General features: G+C 36.8%; 1 protein-coding gene across 1 annotated transcript in view; it reads left to right on the top strand.

Moving 5' to 3' along the window:
• The window catches only part of SCIN (scinderin), a 101,138-nt gene extending 86,557 nt beyond the window's left edge, over positions 1-14,581 (top strand). Inside the window, exons 11-16 of the mRNA XM_006834247.1 lie at positions 1,207-1,377; positions 3,654-3,831; positions 4,085-4,206; positions 11,215-11,292; positions 13,673-13,733; positions 14,363-14,581. Coding sequence (XP_006834310.1) covers positions 1,207-1,377; positions 3,654-3,831; positions 4,085-4,206; positions 11,215-11,292; positions 13,673-13,733; positions 14,363-14,490 — 738 coding nt within the window. The 3' untranslated portion in view covers positions 14,491-14,581. The remainder of the gene's footprint in view (positions 1-1,206; positions 1,378-3,653; positions 3,832-4,084; positions 4,207-11,214; positions 11,293-13,672; positions 13,734-14,362) is intronic.
• Positions 14,582-20,453: the final 5,872 nt, after the last annotated feature.

The raw sequence follows: 20,453 nt of genomic DNA, 5'->3' as shown, positions 1-20,453 counted from the left end.
AGAAGCCCTAACTATGAGATTAGAAATTCAAACCTACCAACTGCTCTAAAACCCACAGTTTTGGAAACCTAGTGTAAGGTTGCTATGAATCAGAATCAATTCATTTGTCATGGGTTGGGTTAGGTTTTGGTAGGCCTCCTTTCAGTGGTATATACTTCAGCATTTCCATCTACTGTCTTCTATAAAAAGGCCAGACTAGGTAAGACCAATGACAGTTTAGCATAGGATAGAACAAATGCAAAACAAAACAAAACAAAACAAAGAAACAAGGGACTGAACTGGGGAAAAAAAAAAAAGCATTAATAGTTTATGTTCTAATATTAACCTAATCAGTGAAATTAAACAATTGACCGTTTATCTTCTTCAATTTCCTCATTTTAGAATGTTCTTATATTTCATATTGTATAAGATATAATAAGCATATTCTCAATATTGCTATTTCTATTGAAAGGTAGAAATTTGAAAATGTATTCAGTTTATTTCTGGCCAAACATTTAAAAAAAAAGCTTGTATAGAAATTTCCCACATGGATTTATGATGAATTTTTTTCATCTCACAGATATGGGGATGTAGAAATGATTAATATGATTTGGGTTGTCTTATTTTTTATAACATTTGAGTAAACATCTTTTGACATTCTGAATTATATCCCAAATGGAAGCGAATCAAGTCAATCTGTAAACATCTATAAAATATTGGTCGGTTAGTTATGTGCTGTGGAGTAATTTATGACTCATAGCGACCCTGTATAGGATTTTTGAGGCTGTAAATCTTTACGGGAGCAGAAAGCCTCAACTTTGTCCCACAGAACAGCTGGTAGTTTCAAACTGCTGACCTTGAGGTTAGCAGCCCACCTCATAACTACTGAGCTACTAGAGCTCCCTAAAGGAGATGAACAAACTTACTTTCTTATTCTTTCTGGAAGCATAAAGTGTTGTGGTAGGGTGATGTTTCCACTGACAAGAAACTGTTTAGAGATGCCGTGTTTAAGCAACAAACTCAAGACCCTTAGGTCAACTAGGAAACTCTGCTTGATTAACATTAATCTCTGTTTTCTAATAATCATCATTCTCGTGGCTCCTTACTTGTTTGTTTTTATTTTCAAAATAAAGGGAAACCCTATTTGGAATTACAACCTTCTTTCATTGCACCTTTTACCATAGTTCTTTTTTTCATTGTGTTCCCCACCCCACCCCCACCCCCCAGATCCGAGTCTCCCAAGGCAAGGAGCCTTCTCACCTGCTGAGTTTGTTCAAAGAGAAACCACTCATTATTTACAAGAATGGAACATCAAAGAAAGGAGGTCAGGCACCTGCTCCCCCTATACGCCTCTTTCAAATCCGGAGAAACCTGGCGTCTATCACCAGAATTGTGGAGGTAATGTCATGCATTCATTAAAACCTGCCCTGCTTATGGACTTCCCAGTGGACCAGGGCTGTCAACAGTTATTAGTCTTTTAAAAACTGGCAAGGGAATTCCCTTCATTTCTGTAATTAATCCATGTCTACCATAAAAACAATTAAAATCAAGAGCGATGAGTGGAAGGTTAAATTCCAGATAGCAGACCTCTCACATTTTTCAACTACATTGTATCCAAACAAATGAATTTTAAGAAAAATACAACAAATCAAGCTGTCAAAGGCATAAGACAGCTTAAGCTTTATCTTGAAAGGCCTGGGGCAAGATGGATGGTGGGTGATGGTCAGGTGGCCACATGGGGAATCTGAGAAAGAAGGCCTTGTTTGCACATGTGTAACAAATGTGGGAAGCAGGCTTTGCCACAGTGGATCAGAACCATAACTTAACTGGCCAAATGAGCTGTCTCTGACAGCAGCTGTGAAAGAAATCAAAGCTTATGTTATGGTGCCAGAAGACAAGATCTCTAGGTTCTTAGATTTCAGTAGAGTCCCTTCCTCTTTTGTATCCCAGTCACCTCAGTCATAATGAAAATCCTTGCAGGTATCCTAAATCACCCCCAAACTGTCATGCTCACTCTGCATGTCCCCAAACCTGGATGAATCTTCTAATCTTTTCTATTTGTACAAGCCAGTCAGTAGAGTCCTCAAAACTGGGTGGGCCGTTGCTTCCTTCCACCCTCAACCTCTTCTCTAAAACTCCTTCCCCCTAACCTCCTTTTACTATGACTGCCCCGCCTTCTGTATCAATAAAGCCACATTGGTTTATAAAGCTGAAATCCTGAAAACCGGGTTTCTTTCATTCTCCATCATCATGACTGTATAAAGTCCTTTAAGTCTAGGAGAAGACTATCACACTTGCCTATGCATTGTAAAGCCCTGGAACATGTCTTTAGAACTTCTGACAGCCATTCTTTCTTCCTCTAGCATTTTTTCTAGGACAGGGTCCTGACACAAATCCAGTCACAGTTAAATCCAACTGGCAGCTCAGTGTGGTTGAGCAAACATCATCATTTGATTAATCACTGTCTCCTTGAAATATTTTTCTTCACTCAGCTTCAAGAACACCACACACTTGTGATTTCCTCCTCCCTCTCAGCTGCTTTTCCTGTCTTGCTTACAGATTCTTCTTCATTTCCCTAGGTGCAGATGTTTACACTAGTCCCACAGTCTCCTAGAGAGTCATGCAGATAGTCACACAGCCATCTGGTCAGACAGGTTCTCCCAGAGTGACAAAAGCCCATTCTAGGATACTCATACTCATTATCAAACCTGAGACTCTGCACCTAATTGGCCCTTGCCCAAAGGTTCCACTCACAAACTCACCCATAATCTGGACTCTGGACCTTGCCAGACCTGTCTCAGTCCTCCAAGGCCACCTGGACCAAAATTATACTCATTAGATGATCCTAAATACAACCTGAACAGGCTCACAACTTATGGGTTGAAGGCAAGAAGTATTAAAGGAAAGAAGCTTACAGGAAATTAAAAACAAGTACTGTGTTTTTATTCCCTATAGACAGGTCTCATAGTTTGAGTATAATTTACCTGAGTCTGGGTACCTTACTTCTTGTTGTTGTGAAGTTCCATCAAGTCGATTCCAATGCATAGTGACCCTGTGTAGGATTTCCAAGGAGCAGCTGGTGAGCTTGAAAGACCGACCTTGCAGTTCAAACAACTTTGCAGTCTCACGCATTAGCTCATAGCGCCACACCAGGACTCCTTAGTGTGTCTATAATATATCTTTGCCTACCTTGAACTCTAGTTCTTTAAAAAAAAAGTTTTTTTAAAAATAAATTTTAGATTTCCATTTGATTCTTTGATAAACCTTATTCTTTGTGGGGTCATAAAAACTCTTTGCTGTATCTCTCTCGTTTGTGAATATTAAATGTCCTTCTCCAAACAGTTATAACTCATCCTTGTTCTTGGGATATCTTTGAAAATTATCTTTGATACTTTTCCAATTCAGTACTTTTCCAAATTTTCAATTCATTGTCACTTAATTTTGCCTAATTTTGTTCTGAGACCCTTGTGTTGTTGGGTATTAAAGTGACACAGACCAAAGTGCGCCCATGCTAATGTTTCAAACATTATGGTCCTTGTGTGGCCCAAATTAGTTTCTCCTTGGATTAAAATAGAGAGGATGATGGTTTGTCACTTTCAAGCATCTGGGACACGTTGAACGGGGTCAGCAGTGATGAATTGAAATCATTGTGTCATTTCCCTTTTATACTCTAGGTTGATGTTGATGCAAATTCATTGAATTCCAATGATGTTTTTGTTCTGAAACTGCAACAAAACAATGGCTACATCTGGATAGGAAGAGGTGCTAGCCAGGAGGAGGAGAAAGGAGCAGATTATATAGCAAGAGTCCTCAAGTGCAAAACCTCAAGAATTCAGGAAGGAGAGGAACCAGGTGTGTACTATGGAGGCAAAGGAACGAACCAGAAATTATAGTTGGAATGATTGCTAGTTGTATACTTTATTTCTTCATAAACAGTAACTTTTTAATGGTTATCAGGGATTAAGAATACCTCCATAGTTGTCAAGTAGGCAATAATGCCCAGTCATACTTAAGCAAGTCATGGTAAGATAATATTTGCCAATGTAGAGCAGTAACATCATATGCTCCGGTTAATGCATTGGATAACTCAATGTGTTTTCCACAGAGGAATTTTGGAGTTCCCTTGGAGGGAAAAAAGTCTACCAGACCTCACCACTGCTAGAAACCCAGGCTGAAGACCATCCTCCTCGGCTTTACGGCTGCTCTAACAAAACTGGAAGGTTCATTGTAAGTTTAAAGGGTATCTCAGGGCAATAGTTTTGGGAGTTCATCTAGAAAACCTTCCTAGGATTTTCAAGGCAGTGATTTTTGGAAGCAGATCACCATGCCTGTGGAATTGAAATGCCTCTGGATGGGTTTGAACCACCAATGTTTTAGCTAGTAGTTGAGTGCTTAACTCTTTGTGCCACCCAATGACTCCTGTGAAGGCATTAGGAGGGGTTCTGTAATGCACTATCTAAATCAAGCTACTCTTGAAAATATCAGCGACTAATCATGATCTACTTTGCACCTGTGCTAGCCTGGGGTAGGTTCTGCATGAATATGTATGTGATTGCTAATTTAATAATTTGATACTTTTTGTGGGCAGCAAGAGTTGTGTCTGATTTCAAACTATGCAAATTTTACACTTGAATTTCCCAGAGGAATAAAAAATTTCATCATATTGACTGAATAAAAATATTATGGAAATATTATGATCATTGGAAAAAATCACAGAAAGCTATAGATGCACCTGCAAATTAACTAAAATTGGCAGGAATTTTTATCTCCTAATTATTCACAGGCTTTGAATTTCAGGCAACTTAGGGTAATAGTATCTGTATATTAGAGTGATTTTATACTGGGAGCTGATATCATCTGGGCTACAGCCCCTCTCTCTAGTTTAACCAGTAAAATTCTGCTTTTTGTTTGACATGCTTGGTTTAATTTTTCATTTGGAGGATGAATTCCATGTCTATGTACAATTTGATCTACAGGCTTGGTCAATACATCCTAGTGAATACAGCTCTATTTTTCAATATACACACAAGAAAATCCCCCAAGTACTTTCATAGGCACATCGATTATAAGAAGTATAGTGCTTCGAAGGTTTCTTTTTGGCATACATGTGCCCTGGTCTGAACTCCTGCTGTAGGATCAGCATTTGACTGTGAACTACAAGGTAGGCAGTTCAAGCCCACCAGCTGCTCCTTGGAAACCCTATACAGGGTCTCTAAGAGCTAGAACCAACTTGACAGCATTTAACAACAACAATTCTTTAAAGAAAAAACTGTTCATATACAAACCACACTTAAAACGAAAAAAAAAAAAAATTGACATAAAAAATAAGATATAAAAGACAATTGTGAGAAATATTTGGTTATTAGACACCACCCTGATTCATTTGCTCACTTACTTTGCAGGAAATCTCAGCACTTCCTGTATTTCATAAACTTGTTATTCTAGTGTTTTTGACTGATAGTGAATCCCCAAAACTTATTTCTTACCATATGTTTCTATATTTTTTTCATTAATATTATTTGCTAATATTGATATTATTCATTTGGAATGTGAAAATCATCAAACAAAATCATTAGTATCACATACAAGCTAATTTTGCTGAAGATAGTCCAAAAATGGTTGCAGCGATATATCAATAGAGAGCTGCCAGATATTTAAGTCAGATTCAGAAAAGGATGTGGAATGAGGGTTTTCTACTTGGCTATAAGTAGAGAATTCAAGAAAGATGTTTGCTTGTGCTTTATCGGCATTCAACTGTGTAGGTCATAACAAACTATGGACAACATTGTGAAGAATGAGTATTTCAGTAATTGTGCGTATGAGGAACCTGAACATAGATGTGAGGCAGTTGCTAGAACAGAACAAGGGGACACTGAATGGTTTAAACTCAGGAAAGGTGGGCATCAGGGTTGTATCTTTTCACCATATTTATTCAATCTCTATGCTGAGCAAATCTGAGAAAATGGATTATCCAGGAGAAAAAATGGCACAAGGGTTGGATAACAACTTATGATATGCAACCTTTCTTGCTGGAAACAAAGAGAACTCAAAATACTTACTGATGAAGATTAAAGGCTACAATGTGATGAAGACAAAAATCCTCACAACTGGACCAATAAATAACATCACGACAAACTGAGAAAAGATTGAAATTCAAGGACTTCATTTTGCTTGGATTCACCATCAACACTCATGGAAAAAGCAGTCAAGAAATCAAAAGACATATCGCATAGGCAAATCTGCTACAAAAGACCTCTTTAAAGTATTGAAGAGCAAGGATGTCAGTCTGAGGACTAAGGTGCACCTAACAATCCATCATAATTTTCAGTTGTCTCATATGCATATGAAAGTTGGACAATGAATAAGGAAGACTGGAGAAGAATTGCAGTTCTGATGTGGCGTTGTGGGATAAAGCACTAGACCACAAGGTCAGTTGGAACCACAAGGTCAGCGATTCAAACTCATCAGCCGCTCCTTGGAAACCCTGTATATGGTGGCTATACAACAGAACCGAAGAATTGATGCATTTGAATTACGGTGTTGATGAATATTGTCAGAAGAACAAAGAAATATATGTTGGAAGAAGTACAGCCAGAATGCTCCTTAGAAACCAGAATGATAAGACTTCTTTCATATTTAGGACATGTTGTCAGGAGGGATCAGTCCTTGGAGAAGGACATCATGCTTGGGAAAGTGGAGGTTAAATGAAAAACAGGGAGACCCCTAACAAGAAGGATTGACACAGTGGCAGCCACAGTGGACTCAAACATGACAACAATTGTGAGGATGGCACAGGACTGGTAGTGTTTCATTCTATTGTGTATAGTGTCACTGGATTAAGAACCTACTTGATAGCACCTAACAACAATAAAATTTTGCTATAATATTTGATTTTGTCTTCTCAAATTGGTCTTGAAAATTTTTTGTTCAGCTCTTTTATCTCATCTTCCATTTGCTTTAGCCTCTCTATGCTGGAGAGCAAGTTTTGGAGTCTCTTCTGACATCCATTTTGGTCTTTTCCTTTTTTTTCTTGCCTTCTTAATGACCTTTTGCTTGCTTCCTGTGTGATGTTCTTTATGTTATCCCACAACTCTTCTGGTCTTTACTGCCTAATGCATCAAATCTGTTGTGCATATGACTAGGTGGGATATATTCAAAGTCATATTTTGACTCTTCTGGACTTGTTTTAATTTTCTTCAACTTTTGCCTGAATTTACACATGAGCAATTGATGGTCTGTTCCACAGTATGCCCCTAGCCTTATTTTGGCTGATGACATGGAGCTTTTCCACCATATCTTGCCACATATTTAGTTAATTTGATTTCTATGTATTCCATCTGGTGAGTCTTTTATTTTGTTTAAAAAAGGTATTTGCAACAAACAAGTCAACGGTCTTGCAAAATTCTATCATAAAATCTCCAGCATCGTTTCTATCACCAATGCCATATTTTCTAACCACCGATCCTTCCTCTTTGTTTCCAAACTTTGCATTCCAAATGCTAGTAATTATCAATACATCTTGATTGCATACTTGATCAATTTTAGGCTGAAGAAGTTGATAGAATTCTTCAGTTTCATTATCACTGACTTTAGTAGTTTTCAGTGACCAAAAGAGAACACTCAGCATTTCTCAAGCTGAGGGAACTGAAGAAAAATTCAAACCTTGATTTGCTATATTGAAGGATTTGACTCCATGGCACATAACAACAACAATGGGCAAATTATTGAATCATGCAGAAAACATCAAAAGAAGATGGAAGGAAAACAGAATCACTGTACCAAAAAGCAATGGTCGATGTTTGACTATTTCATGAGTTAGCATGTAATCAAGAGCCAAGGATCAATCCTGAAGGAAGAAGTCCAAGGTGCATTGAAGGCATTGGCAAATAACAAGGCACTTGGAATTGATGGAATAAAAATTGAAATCTTTCAATAAACTGATGTAACACTGGATGCTCTCAATCATCTATGCCAAGAAATTTAGAAGACAACTACCTGGCCATCTGACTGGAAGAGATCCATATTCATGCCCATTCCAAAGAGAGGTAATTCAATGGAATGTGGATATCATCTGACAATATCATTGATATCCCATGCAATTAAAGGTAATTATTAAAGGTAATAAGTAAAAAATGGCTGCAACCGTACATTGACAGAGAACTTCCAGAGGTTCAAGCTGGAGTCAGAAGAGGATGTGGAACGAGGGATATCATTACTGACGTCAGTTGGATCTTGGCAGAAAGTAGAGAATACCAGAATGATATTTACCTGTGCTTCATTGATAACACAAAGACTTTTGATTGTATGGATCATGACAAGTTATGGACAACATTGCAAAGTATGAGTATTTCAGAACACATAATTATGTTCATGAGTAAGATGTACATAGAACAAGAGTCAGTTCTCCAACAGAACATGGAAACACCAAATGATTTAAAATTAGGAAAGGTCTGTGCCAGGATTGTATTCTGTCACCATATTTATTCATTTTGCATGTTGAGCAAATAATCTGAGAAGTTGGGTTATATGACAAAAAATGTAGCATCAGGATTGGAGGAAGACTCATTAACAACCTGTGATATGCAGATGATACAACCTTGCTTGCTGAAAGTGAAGAGGACTTCAAATACTTTCTGATGAAGATCAAAGAGCACAGCCTTCAGTATGGATTACAACTCAATGTTAAGAAAACAAAAATCCTCACCACTGGATCAATAAACAGCATTCTTGTAAATGGAAAAATGATTGAAGTCAAAGACTTCATTTGCTCAGATCAACCATCAACACACATGGAATTAGCTGTCAAGAAGTCAGGTGACATATTGTGTTAGGCAAATCTGCTGCACAAGACCTCTTTAAAGTGTTGAAAAATAAAGATGTCTGTTTGAGAACTAAGGTGCACCTGACCCAAGCCATGGTATTTTCAGTAACCTCATATGCATGCAAAAGTTGGACTGTGAATAAGGAACATCATAGAAAAATTGATTCATTTGAGTTATGGTGTTGGGGGGGAACATTGAAAGTACCATGGGCTGCCAAAAGAACAAACAGATCTGTGTTGGAAGAAGTACAGCCAGAGTGCCAGTATGGCCAAACTTCACCTCTCATACTTGAGACATATTATCAGGAGGGACCAGTCACTGGAGGAGATCATATTTGGTAAAGTGGAGGGTCACAAAAAAAGAGGAAGATCCCAAATATGATGGATTGGCACAGTGGTAGCAGCTATGGGCTCAGGCTTAACAACAATTGTGAGGTTGGCCCAGGACCAAGCCATGTTCCTTTCTGTTGTGCATAGGATCACTATGAGTCAGTATGGACTTGGTGGCACCTAATGCCACCGCCAACAGGAGCAACAATATTGCTATAAATTAAATGTTTAATTACACTGAAGGGTTTTTAAAGTTAATTACCTAGGCTTTGTCCTCAGGTTCAAAATGAGTTTACTAATCTTTGTTCTCTCATCGTGCACATATATTAGCCTTTAAGAGAAATGCTCATTTCCTCTTCATGTACTCAATTTCTTGTTTTGATCATTGGAATTCCTCCTTGGATTAGAATCCCTTTAAGAAAAAGAACAGTACTTCGGACCACTCTTCTATGTTTTAATCTTGATGATTTTACTTACTAAGCTGTATATTCATAGGCTGATTACTTGCCATCTTTGTTCCATTGTTTCTCCTCTGTAAAATGAACACATAGTACCTACTTCATAAGAGGTGCTATGAATATTAAATGAGCTTTTTAGATATAAAACACTACAGCAATGTCTGGTACAGAGTAAGTGATATTTGTGAATTTAAAAAATAAATCATTTTGATGATTAGTATATATTCTGTATAAAGATTGCATAATCAGATTTTGTGCCACCTGTAAATGGCCAGATCTTGTTTTCTGTATAACAATCTCAAAAGTGCATTAACTTGTAACAACAAACATGCTCAGCTTTGCAGGCTCCTTGAGACTTGACTTATCTTGGCTGGTCTCAACTGGCAGGTTTTGATTCAGGCTGCAGATTGGTTTCATGCGGCTTTTAATATGGCAGAGCCCAGGAGCATAAGAGGGCCCCTGCAAGTCACATTTACTAATATGACCTGACCAAAAAGTCTGTCCTATAACCAAAACCACAGTCAACTCTACCAACTTGATTGCACTGCAAGGTCACATGGTTGAGGGCTTGAAGAGCTGGAAATCATAATTCATTTGATCATACCTTCTTGATCCTCAGGAATCTCTAAAACTTCTCTAGGATTTTTAATCCTCCTTCAACTCTTTAAAAAGATTGAACCCAGTTTAACAAATGTCCACTGGATTTGGAGAAGATTAAACTAATCCATCCCATTACCATTTAATGCTAATAAATGATAATATAATTTAACCTGTTAAGAATAAAAATGATTTTTATGTGTAGGATATTGTTATTTTATTGACAATGACATTATAACATAATAATTACTATTACCTTGATGACTGATTATATCAAAATAGTCTTGACCTATAAAATGAAAGAGAATTTAATACCCAAGCTATAAACTCAAATATCTGTAGATGCTAGGTTGTTGTACTTAAGTGCTGTCACATTAGTTCCGACTCATAGTGACAACATGTATAGGGTTTCTGAGGAGTGGCTGGTGAGTTTGAACTGCCAACCTTGCTATTTGAACTGACCTTGTAGTTCAGCACTTGTCCTACAGTGCCCCACCTAGGTACTAGATAGACAAAATAATATGTTAAACAACTTAATGTATAGAGCTGGAGGTTGAGAGAACTATAGTCAAATTGACAATGTTGTTCGTGTTAAGTGCCCTCGAGTCAGTTCCAAGGAGCAGCTGTATGTCCTCCCAAAAGGCATTCAAACTCAGTGTTTACATTCATCACAAACCCAAACCAAACCCACTGCTATCAAGTGAATTCCCACTCATAGCAACCCTCTATAGGGTTTACAAGACTAAATCTTTACAAGAACAGACAACTTCATCTTTCTCCCACAGAGCAACTGGTGGGTTGAATCGCTAACCTTGCAGTTAACAGTCCAACACCTACCTCACAGCACTGTCTGTATCCCTATATTAAACAAAGCGCTTAGAAGACACCCTGCAGGCAACAAGTTAGTGATGTTTGATTAAATGCATGGACAATCATTTAAATCTTTATTACGATAAAGGAAAGGGAAAACTTTATTTTAGCTAAGCTCTAAAATAATGTGTTATCATAAAGTATCTTAATACATTTCAGATTGAGGAGGTTCCAGGAGAATTCACCCAAGATGATCTAGCAGAAGATGATGTCATGTTACTGGATACTTGGGAACAGGTAAAACTATATTTTACTCAAAACAAGAGAGTGTACTTATGGCCAGGTATTGACAGGTACCCGCTTTTTAAAAAAATGACAAGTCTAATCATTGGGTCTAGGGATTTAGGTAAGGTTTCAAAGAGATTCAATACATATTGGCAGAAAGTAAAATGAATACATGGGGAAAGTCAATTTCTTAATAAGTAAATTATGCTATGACTCCTGTCTTTGATGCTAGTTGTAGGCAAAACGTTTCTACCTGCCTGTTTTTCATCCATTTGTAAACTTTGCTCATTTGTTTACTCATGTCTATGGTGTTGGTGGTTTTTTCCATGGAGTTGGTTCTGACTCATAGCGACACTGTACAAGGTTTCCGAGGCTGTAAGTCTTTACGGGAGCAGAAAGCCTCATCTTTCTCCTGCGGAACAGCTGGTAGTTTTGAACTTCTGACCTTGCAGTTCACAGCCCAATTCATAACCACTACACTACCAGAGCTCCTTATGTCTATATCTATACTTATATAACGAATAAATGTATCAAGTGACTTCTGGGCTTAATGTCATTGTGGAACTAGAAATTCCCTTGAGATCTGATAATAAGTTATATAGGGAACCTATACCTTAGAGTAGAGAAAGAAATGGGAACAGACATAGAATGGGTTTTAATCTTCACAGTAAAATGCAGTGGTATAAGTGCTATTGAGTCAGTTCTGACTCATAGTGATCCTGTCTGTATAGGGTTTCCATGGAATGGCTTGGGGGTTTAAACCACCAACTTTGTGATTAGCAGTCTAGTGTTGATTTTATAGTGCCACACTAGGATTCCACACAGAGTAGATAGAATCTGTTAACATTTATATATGTGGGGATGGTGACTTGACGGACCATAGCTGATCATCCTTTCCCCTCTTAACTTGAGTGTATACTTAGAATCATAAAAGGAAAAAATAAGTATGTTATCAGCTAAGTTATATGGTTAGACACTTACATGCCTGAGGCCCAATCTTAGATTCATCCACAGAGATGTCTGTTTCTAGTTGCTGAGTCATTCCATTGTATTATTCTATCTTAACTCTCAGTCTAAAAGTAACATTTGAATTGGGGATCCAATCATGGGTCCTTCCCAAGAGTATTCACTTCTAGATGAGAGATTCTAAAACCCATCTTAATAAAACACTTTCATTTATTTTAAATATGTATATTTCCATATTCAGATGCATTTACTCCTATTTGTAATCAATTCTGTTATTTGGTAATCCCAAATACTTTTTGAATAGTTCTCATTCTACATTTCATTTAAAATATATATATATAGTCTTATTCACTTATATTGCCATACTGTCCTGGCTTGTTCTCTGCCTTGCCAACAAACATTCCAGCACTTTCCATGTGAGTTAGAATACACTCAGAACTTAATTTGACTAAAATTGCTTGAACAAAATGAATTTAAAGTGTTTTAGACATAAGGTAATTTGGGAGAATTTTTTAGCATTAAAGTACTCAGCCCACACATTTTTGACAAGGTAAAGAATGCATGCAGAATACATAATTACATCATTTAAAAAAATCAACTATTTAACTTATTTAGATAGAATTTTTACCAAAGTGGGACAGGAGCACAGTACTATAAGAGGTAAGTCAGAGGATCCTAAAGAGCTTAGGGCCATCTACAAACAAGCTCTGGGACTAGCTGTGGTCACCCCCAATCCTATATCCTCATCTGTTGTTGTTAGGTGCCATTGAGTCAGTACCGACCCATAGCGACCTTATGCACCACAGAACAAAACACTGCCTGATCCTGGGCCAACCTCAGTACTGTTGCCACGCTTGAGTCCATTGAGGCTGCCACATGGCCAGTCCATCTCGTTGGGGGTCTTCCTTTTTTTCTCTGACCCTCCACCTTACCAAACATGTTATCCTTCTCTAGAGATTGGTCCCTCCTGAAAAATATGTCCAAAGTATAAGAGATGAAGTTTGGCCATGTTCACCTCTAAGGAGCACTCTGGCTGCACTTCTTCCAAAATGGATCTATAGGTTCTTTTGGCAGCCCATGGAACTTTAATGATGACCCTAAGCAACCTCAGAGGACTGGTACTCCAAACCAGCAAATATGCTGTTTTTATGAAAGATTGCTTTAAAAAGTATAAAATACCATATAAACATAAATAGTCAAGTATGCAATCTGGAATCCATCCGCCTGGATTTGACTGTTTTTGGTTGGTTCTCCACACCTCTTCCCTCTTGGGCAAGTGAATGACTATCTCTGAGCCCTGTCTCCACAGCTCTTATTTCTGGGGTTGTTATGAAGATTAAATGAGCAGTGTGTATGAGACACTTTGCATAGTTGGTCCTCAACACTCCCCAATAAACTCACGTTATTGTTACTATTTGTTTTTCAGATATTTATTTGGATTGGTAAAGATGCCAATGAAGTTGAGCGAACAGAATCTCTGAAGTCTGGTAAGCTATATCCTATGAACCATCCAGTAAACCTGGATATTTCTGACCAAATAGCTTACTACATTTTTCCATCGTATCCTGCAAAAATACATATCATAACCAAGAAAATATGTCTTTTAGCTTCAGAACTAAAACATAATGGTTTTTGTGTTTTTTTTCAAACTGAAGGGTTTTAAAATGAGAACAAGACAAATAACAATAGAAGGCCAAAAAGAAGCTTTGCTACTTAATTTAGAATATAATTATATTTAATTTATTCTGACAAATTTTAATCTACTTAAACCTTATTTTATTATTGGAATAGTAAAATCTCTTTAACTTTGATAATTTAGAGTTTTCAGTTTTCTTTTGAGAAATGTTCTTTCTTATAATTTTTTGTATTAAAGAGGATATGGATAATTATGCCATAAATATAATTTCATAGAGCTTGGAAGCCTTTCAGGCAATAATGAAAGACTCTTATGATACTTTCCATGGCAGCTGAGAAATTGCTCAAATGGCATAGTATATGGTTTATTGAGTACAATGAAAATTTGATTCATTACTTTTATTGGAAGAATTTTCACTGTAAAATTATTTTCATTTAATCAAAACTAACTAAATGTATATGTCTTTGCAACTCTTTTTAGCCAAAATGTACCTTGAAACAGACCCTTCTGGAAGAGATAAGAGAACACCAGTTGTCATCATAAAACAGGGCCATGAGCCATCCACATTCACAGGCTGGTTCCTCGGTTGGGACTCTAAAAAGTGGTAAAACTGATTTTTATACAAGAATATAAAAATAGAGTAGCTGTTCCATTACTGTTCTGGGGGGAAATTTTTTGTTAGTTTGTTTTAGAAAATTAGCTTTGACCATATGGTTATTTTTTTTTATTATTATTACCTAGAATATGTTTAAAAATCTGTTTAAACCTGATTTTTCTAATGCCAATATATTAAAATGACCTGAAGTAAACTTTTGTTATGGAGTAATCAATATTAGCTCTTCTGGAAGCTGATTTGTATCTTTTTATATGCTCTGTTAAAATGAAAAAGCTTTGTGTAATCTAGCGGGACTCATTGAGTAGGAAATTTTCTAATTCAGTCCTCATTGAGCCAAAATTGTTCTTTTAAAGTACCAGAGAAGAAAGCTGTAATGTCTTTGAGGTTATTCTCTTTTATATGTGTTGTGTTCAAAAACAATTTAGATTTGCAGTAAGGTTTATGCTAATCTGGTTTTAAAAGTTTATTGTTTTCCTTCTTTAGCCAAAGTGACTTTTAATGTAATTAACTCTTCAGTGTCATTTTCTAAGAGAAACTTAAAATTGTTTTTGCCTTTTTAAAAGCCTTTGAAAGCACAGCTCTTTCATGAAAGAAAAATGTGTATTCTTTATATATATATACATATATATGTATATGTATTTGACAGTATATATGTTTAAGATCAAAAGATATGCACAGTAAAATTTCTCTAATGCTATATTTTATTACTAAAATAAATATCTTTGAAAAGGTTTTATTGTGACATTTTATTCAAATATATATAATTATACTATTAAATTTATGGTTGAATACTTTTATATATATAAGTAAATATAAATTTAATGTTACTTAAGTAGTCAAAATTATAGCAATTTTTCCATGGTTAAACAGTTTTGAAAGATTTAAAGTATTTCATAGTACATATGAACAAAGGTCCCACAACACAGGTATTGGGACAGTGTCCGGAGCTCCAATAAAGTAGAAACCAATGGGTTAATTGGGGGTGGCTGGTTGCTGAGGAAAAGCTACATTACGTTTTCTTGGAAAGAGGAAGCAGAACAGGGGACTATCTCTCCTTTCTCTAGGGAAATGAAAGTCATATGTGTTTCAAGTTAGGTCCTGGCAGAAGGAAGTGGCACCATTTCCATCATGAGCTAAATGTGAATTGCTTTGTGTAAGACCTAGAGCTTGTGTGCATAGTTTAAAAAAAACAAAACAGTGAGAAGCTTCATTCCAAGTGACTGTTCATTCATTATTTATTTGGCATCTACTTCATGCCAGCAAATTTCTAGGTACTGGGGATCCAACGTAAATGAAGCAGATGAAGTCCCAACTATCACTGAGTTTACATTCCAGGGAGGTGATCCTCAAAGACAAAATCAGTGAGTTGTTGTATTAGAAAATACATTAGAAAATAAGTGCTATGGAGGAGAATATGTAGGGAAGGAGGATAGGGAATACTAGGAGAGAAGTTAGGCGATGTGCATTTTACTAGTTGGTCAGGGAAGTCCTTGTTGAGTAGGTAGTACTAAACAGAATAGATGAGGTCAGAGAATGACCTTGTGATACACCCAGACAGAAGGACTAGCAAGTACAAAGGCGTTGAAGTGATATCGTGGGATGATATTTGAAAAAGCAAGTAGATTCCTTATGGCTCTCTGTCATCATCAACTGGAAAGAAAGTCATCTTGATCAGGGATACTATTTTAAGTCTGAACTGTGAAAAACTGCTTTCCTAAATTGCAGACTCAAGTACTCAGAATGACAGTAATGCCAGAGGAGAGATCAATATAAGCAATGTGAGGAGGAAGTATCTATTGAGCAACACTGCCCAGCCTGAAAGTAGTAGGTGTGATGACAGAAATGACTAGTAGCTGCTACATCAAGGAGCTTTAGAAACCCTATCTTTAGTAATTTGTAGGAGTCCCTGAGTGGCTTATACAGTTAAGTGCATGACTACTGGTAAGAAGGTTGGTGGTTGGAACAGACCTTGTGGAAGATAAGCCTGGTAAGCAGCTTCTGAATAGCCTTAGCCTTGGAAACACTATGAAACAGGGTTTCTCTGCACACATGGGTTCCCGTGAGTCGGAACTGATGCAATGACAACTAACAACATTAATGGCAGCTAGTAGGGAGTGGCCTAAATTGGATTTGTAGAAAAGTCCTGGAGAGGATGACCTAGGGAGTTGCTGTTTTAATTTCATACCGAAAGCTCATATGACTAAAAGGATACATCTGCAACAAATAGGAAATCAATAAAGGGAAGACAACTACTTCTAAAAAGGTGAAGATGTCAGGTATTAATGAAGGGCTATTTTTTATGATAGTGTGTATCCTAAAAACTCAAATTATATGTAATCACTAATAGAAATTAATCTTTTGTATTTGAAATGCAGTTTCACACAATCTAGTTAATATATAATTGTATATACTTTCTTTATCATTGGGTGAAATTATGCTTATTAATTTTTAGTAAAGGAACATTAGATTTCTTCTCTGATTTTCTCAATAAGTTTTTGAGATAGAAAACCCAAACACAGTCCTCAGCTATTAATGTTTTACAGACCTTTCCCTAGACCATTCCTCATCCCAAATAAGATAAAATACTTATTTTTGTATAAGATTTGTGACTGGGAAACAGATATTTTAGTGAATCTAAGAAAATTAAGTACAAAGAGATATTCTAGTAAGTTGTAGCACATCTGAGGAATTTCACATAAGGAGACATATTTGGTGGTTTGCAAAGTTAACTATATTTTTATGGTCTTTGTTGTTTGTTTTTGCAAGATCATCAGAGAACTGGCTTCAGAATAATTCACGTTATTCAGAGTGACAAGATTCTAATAAAGATGAAGAAAATAATATTAATATTAGCCATTTACAAGAATCCTGGTGTGGTGCTGTAAGATAAACATTGGATCACAAGGTCAGTTTGAACTGCCTGGTTGGCGGTTAAAACTCACCAGCCGCTCCTCAGAAACCCTATACAGGGTTGCTATGAGTTGGAACCAACTTGACGGAACTTAACAACAACAACAACAACATAGGTATGCATATATAGGGTCACTGTGAGTCAGCACTGATACCATGGTGTTTACCAACAGCAACAATATATGTATAAAGTATGTTGTCATTAGGAAAAATGATTTTCTTGCTCTATCGTCTCCCCACTTTAGTTTTAAATATGTTAGATATTTTTCTAGTGTTAGGTATTTTATATAGTCATTTAAATAATTTTCTCATAAAATTATTAATGTTGAAATACTTAAAACAGAAGAAGAAAGAAGTTTGAGTGCACCACATCTCCTTGTGTATGCCAAGACAAGTTCCATTTGAATCATAGTTTCAAATAGGAAAGTGAAACTGAAAATATGAAAATAATAGGAGAAAACATGATCAATTCCTTTTATGTTGGTACAGGGGTATCATCTCTCAATAGTTGATAGAATAAGAAGATGGTTTGAACTGCTGACCTTGGGGTTGTTGTTGTTGTTGTTATATGCCATGGAGTCGGTTCTGACTCATAGCGACCCTGGACAGGGATTCCAAGGCTGTAAATCTATATGGGAGCAGAAAGCCTCATCTTTCTCCTGCAGAGCAGCTGGTAGTTTCGAACTGCTGACCCTGAGGTTAACAGCCCGATTCATAACCACTACACTACCAGAGCTCCTTGACCTTGGGGTTAGCAGTCCAGTATTTATTCTGTAGCACCACACCAGGACTCCCCTCCAATCTTAGTAGCATACATACTTATTTTTAACAGGCATTTAAAATATCCACCAGGATAAAAACTATTCTGAGTCATAAAACAAGTATCAACAAATTTAAAGAAATTGAAGTTAGACAAAGTATATTTTCTAACCACAGTGTAATAAAACTAAAAAATTAATCAGCTATCAGGCAAATCCCTAAATACTTGGTTCAAAGTAAAAATTCCAAGAGAAAATTTGTAGCTTGATGAAGATTAAAACACAGCATATTAAAATGTATAGGATTCTTTGTGCTTAAAAGGAAATGTAAATGTAAAAAAAAATGGCTCTTCATTCATATTCGAATGTTCACCCTTTAGAAGTAGTTTTCTTGCCTAAAACTGGTTTCCTATGTGTTGCAGATGTTTCATTAAGCCATCTTAGCTTTGGGTATGAAATTAAAACAGTAACATCCTAGATCATCCTCTCCAGGTAATTTTACATCAGTGATCTAAATGTTCACTTTAAGAAAACAGAAAAAAAGCGAAGCAAATCCAAGGCAAGCAGAGAGAAGGGTAGGAATCAATGAAACAAAATGAAAACTACAATAGAGAAAATGAATGAGACCAAAAGATGGTTCTTTGAAAAACTGTTAAAATTCTAGAAGGCACCAAGCAATCACATGAGTGAGTTTAGAAGCAGTGTCCCCTAAGCCATCCACGCCAACCCCTAGTCAAGCTGTCACATGACTGCAGTCCCAGCCAATGAAGGTTGAGTACAGCCTGGGAGAGAGAGACCTTGACTCAGAGGCACCCTGAAAGCTGGATCTGAAATCTTGGGCCACTGAAACTGGGATAATAAATGTTTTAAACTACAAAGTTTTAGAGTAATTTGTTATCAGCAATGCATAACAGATTTAATAGTGAAAAAGTATGCAGTTATAGAAGTAAATAAATACAAATGATGACCCTTTTAATATACTGCTAAGTACCATCAAGTCAGTTCCAACTCATAGGGACCCTTTATAGGGTTTCTGAGGAGTGGCTGGTGAATTTGAACCTCTGACCTTGCAGTTCAAACTGACCTTTTGGTCCAGTGCATTATCTCACAGTGTCATACCAGGATTCCCTATAATGTATTAATATATCAATATAAGATATTGTTTTGTAAAAATAGGTGCATATAAACATTTATGTCATGCTTTTCTTTTTATCTAATACAAGCATTTAATCTTGTAAATTTCCTGTTAAGTACAATTGAAGAAAATTAAGTGTATGTATTGCCTTACATGTGCACAAACAAATCCTGCAAGACAAACTGGAAATGAATAACAATTACCTATAAGAAGAAATGGAATTTAATACACAAACTCCTGAGAGAAAGACAGATGTCACTACACATTTTTCTATAATGTTGAATGTTTCCATTTTGCATTATCCAAATACATTTTTACTTTGGTCAGTGACCATTTTTTAAACTATGAAAAGGAATTAGGATGTTTAGAAGATCTGGATTTTAGTCAGACTAAGTCTTCTGAAATGAAATGGCAATGTGGTCTTGAGTTTGCAATTAATTATCATCTTCTACCATTCTGCTCCCGTGAAGATTTACAGCCTTGGAAACCCTGTAAAGGTTCGCTATGAGTCGGAACCAACTCTACGGCACACAGCACCACCACCAACACCTCCATTCTATTTGGAATCCTGAGTGGCACTGTAGGATAAGTACTGCACTGCTAAACACAAAGTCCTTGGAAACTCTATAGGGTTACTATGAGTGGGAACTGACTCCAGGACACTTAACAACAACCACTATTTTATTTATATATGTTTCACATGCAAACATTAAACTTTTTTTTGCCTCCTGGAGGACTCTTACCTATGCAGTGTTGTTGTTGTGAAGTGCCTTCCAGTCGGTTCCGACCCATAGTGACCCTGTATAGCATTTCCAAGGAGCAGCTGGTGAGCTTGAACTACTGACCTTGCAGTTCAAACTGCTTTACAGTCTGGTGCATTAACCTACAGTGCCACACCAGGACTACTACCTATGCAGTAAGAGGATCAAACTTCCAACCACCCTGTATACCCCAACAATCAAAGTAACTTTTTCCTAGTTGTGTGTGTCTGTTGGGGTTTGGGAAATGTCTGTCACCTGGCTACTCTCAAATTATTGTTAAATGCCGTGGAGTCAGTTCCAACTCACAGTGACCCTGTATAGATTTTCCAAGGAGCAGCTGGTAGGTTTGAACTGCCGACCTTGTGGTTCACAGTCCAGTACTGATCCTACG

Source organism: Chrysochloris asiatica, unplaced genomic scaffold (genome assembly GCF_000296735.1).
Source record: "Chrysochloris asiatica unplaced genomic scaffold, ChrAsi1.0 scaffold00010, whole genome shotgun sequence".
In the NCBI taxonomy this organism is placed as follows: Eukaryota; Metazoa; Chordata; class Mammalia; order Afrosoricida; family Chrysochloridae; genus Chrysochloris; species Chrysochloris asiatica.
Note: the sequence above shows the minus strand (reverse complement) of the source record. Positions and strands in the feature narration are given on the sequence as shown.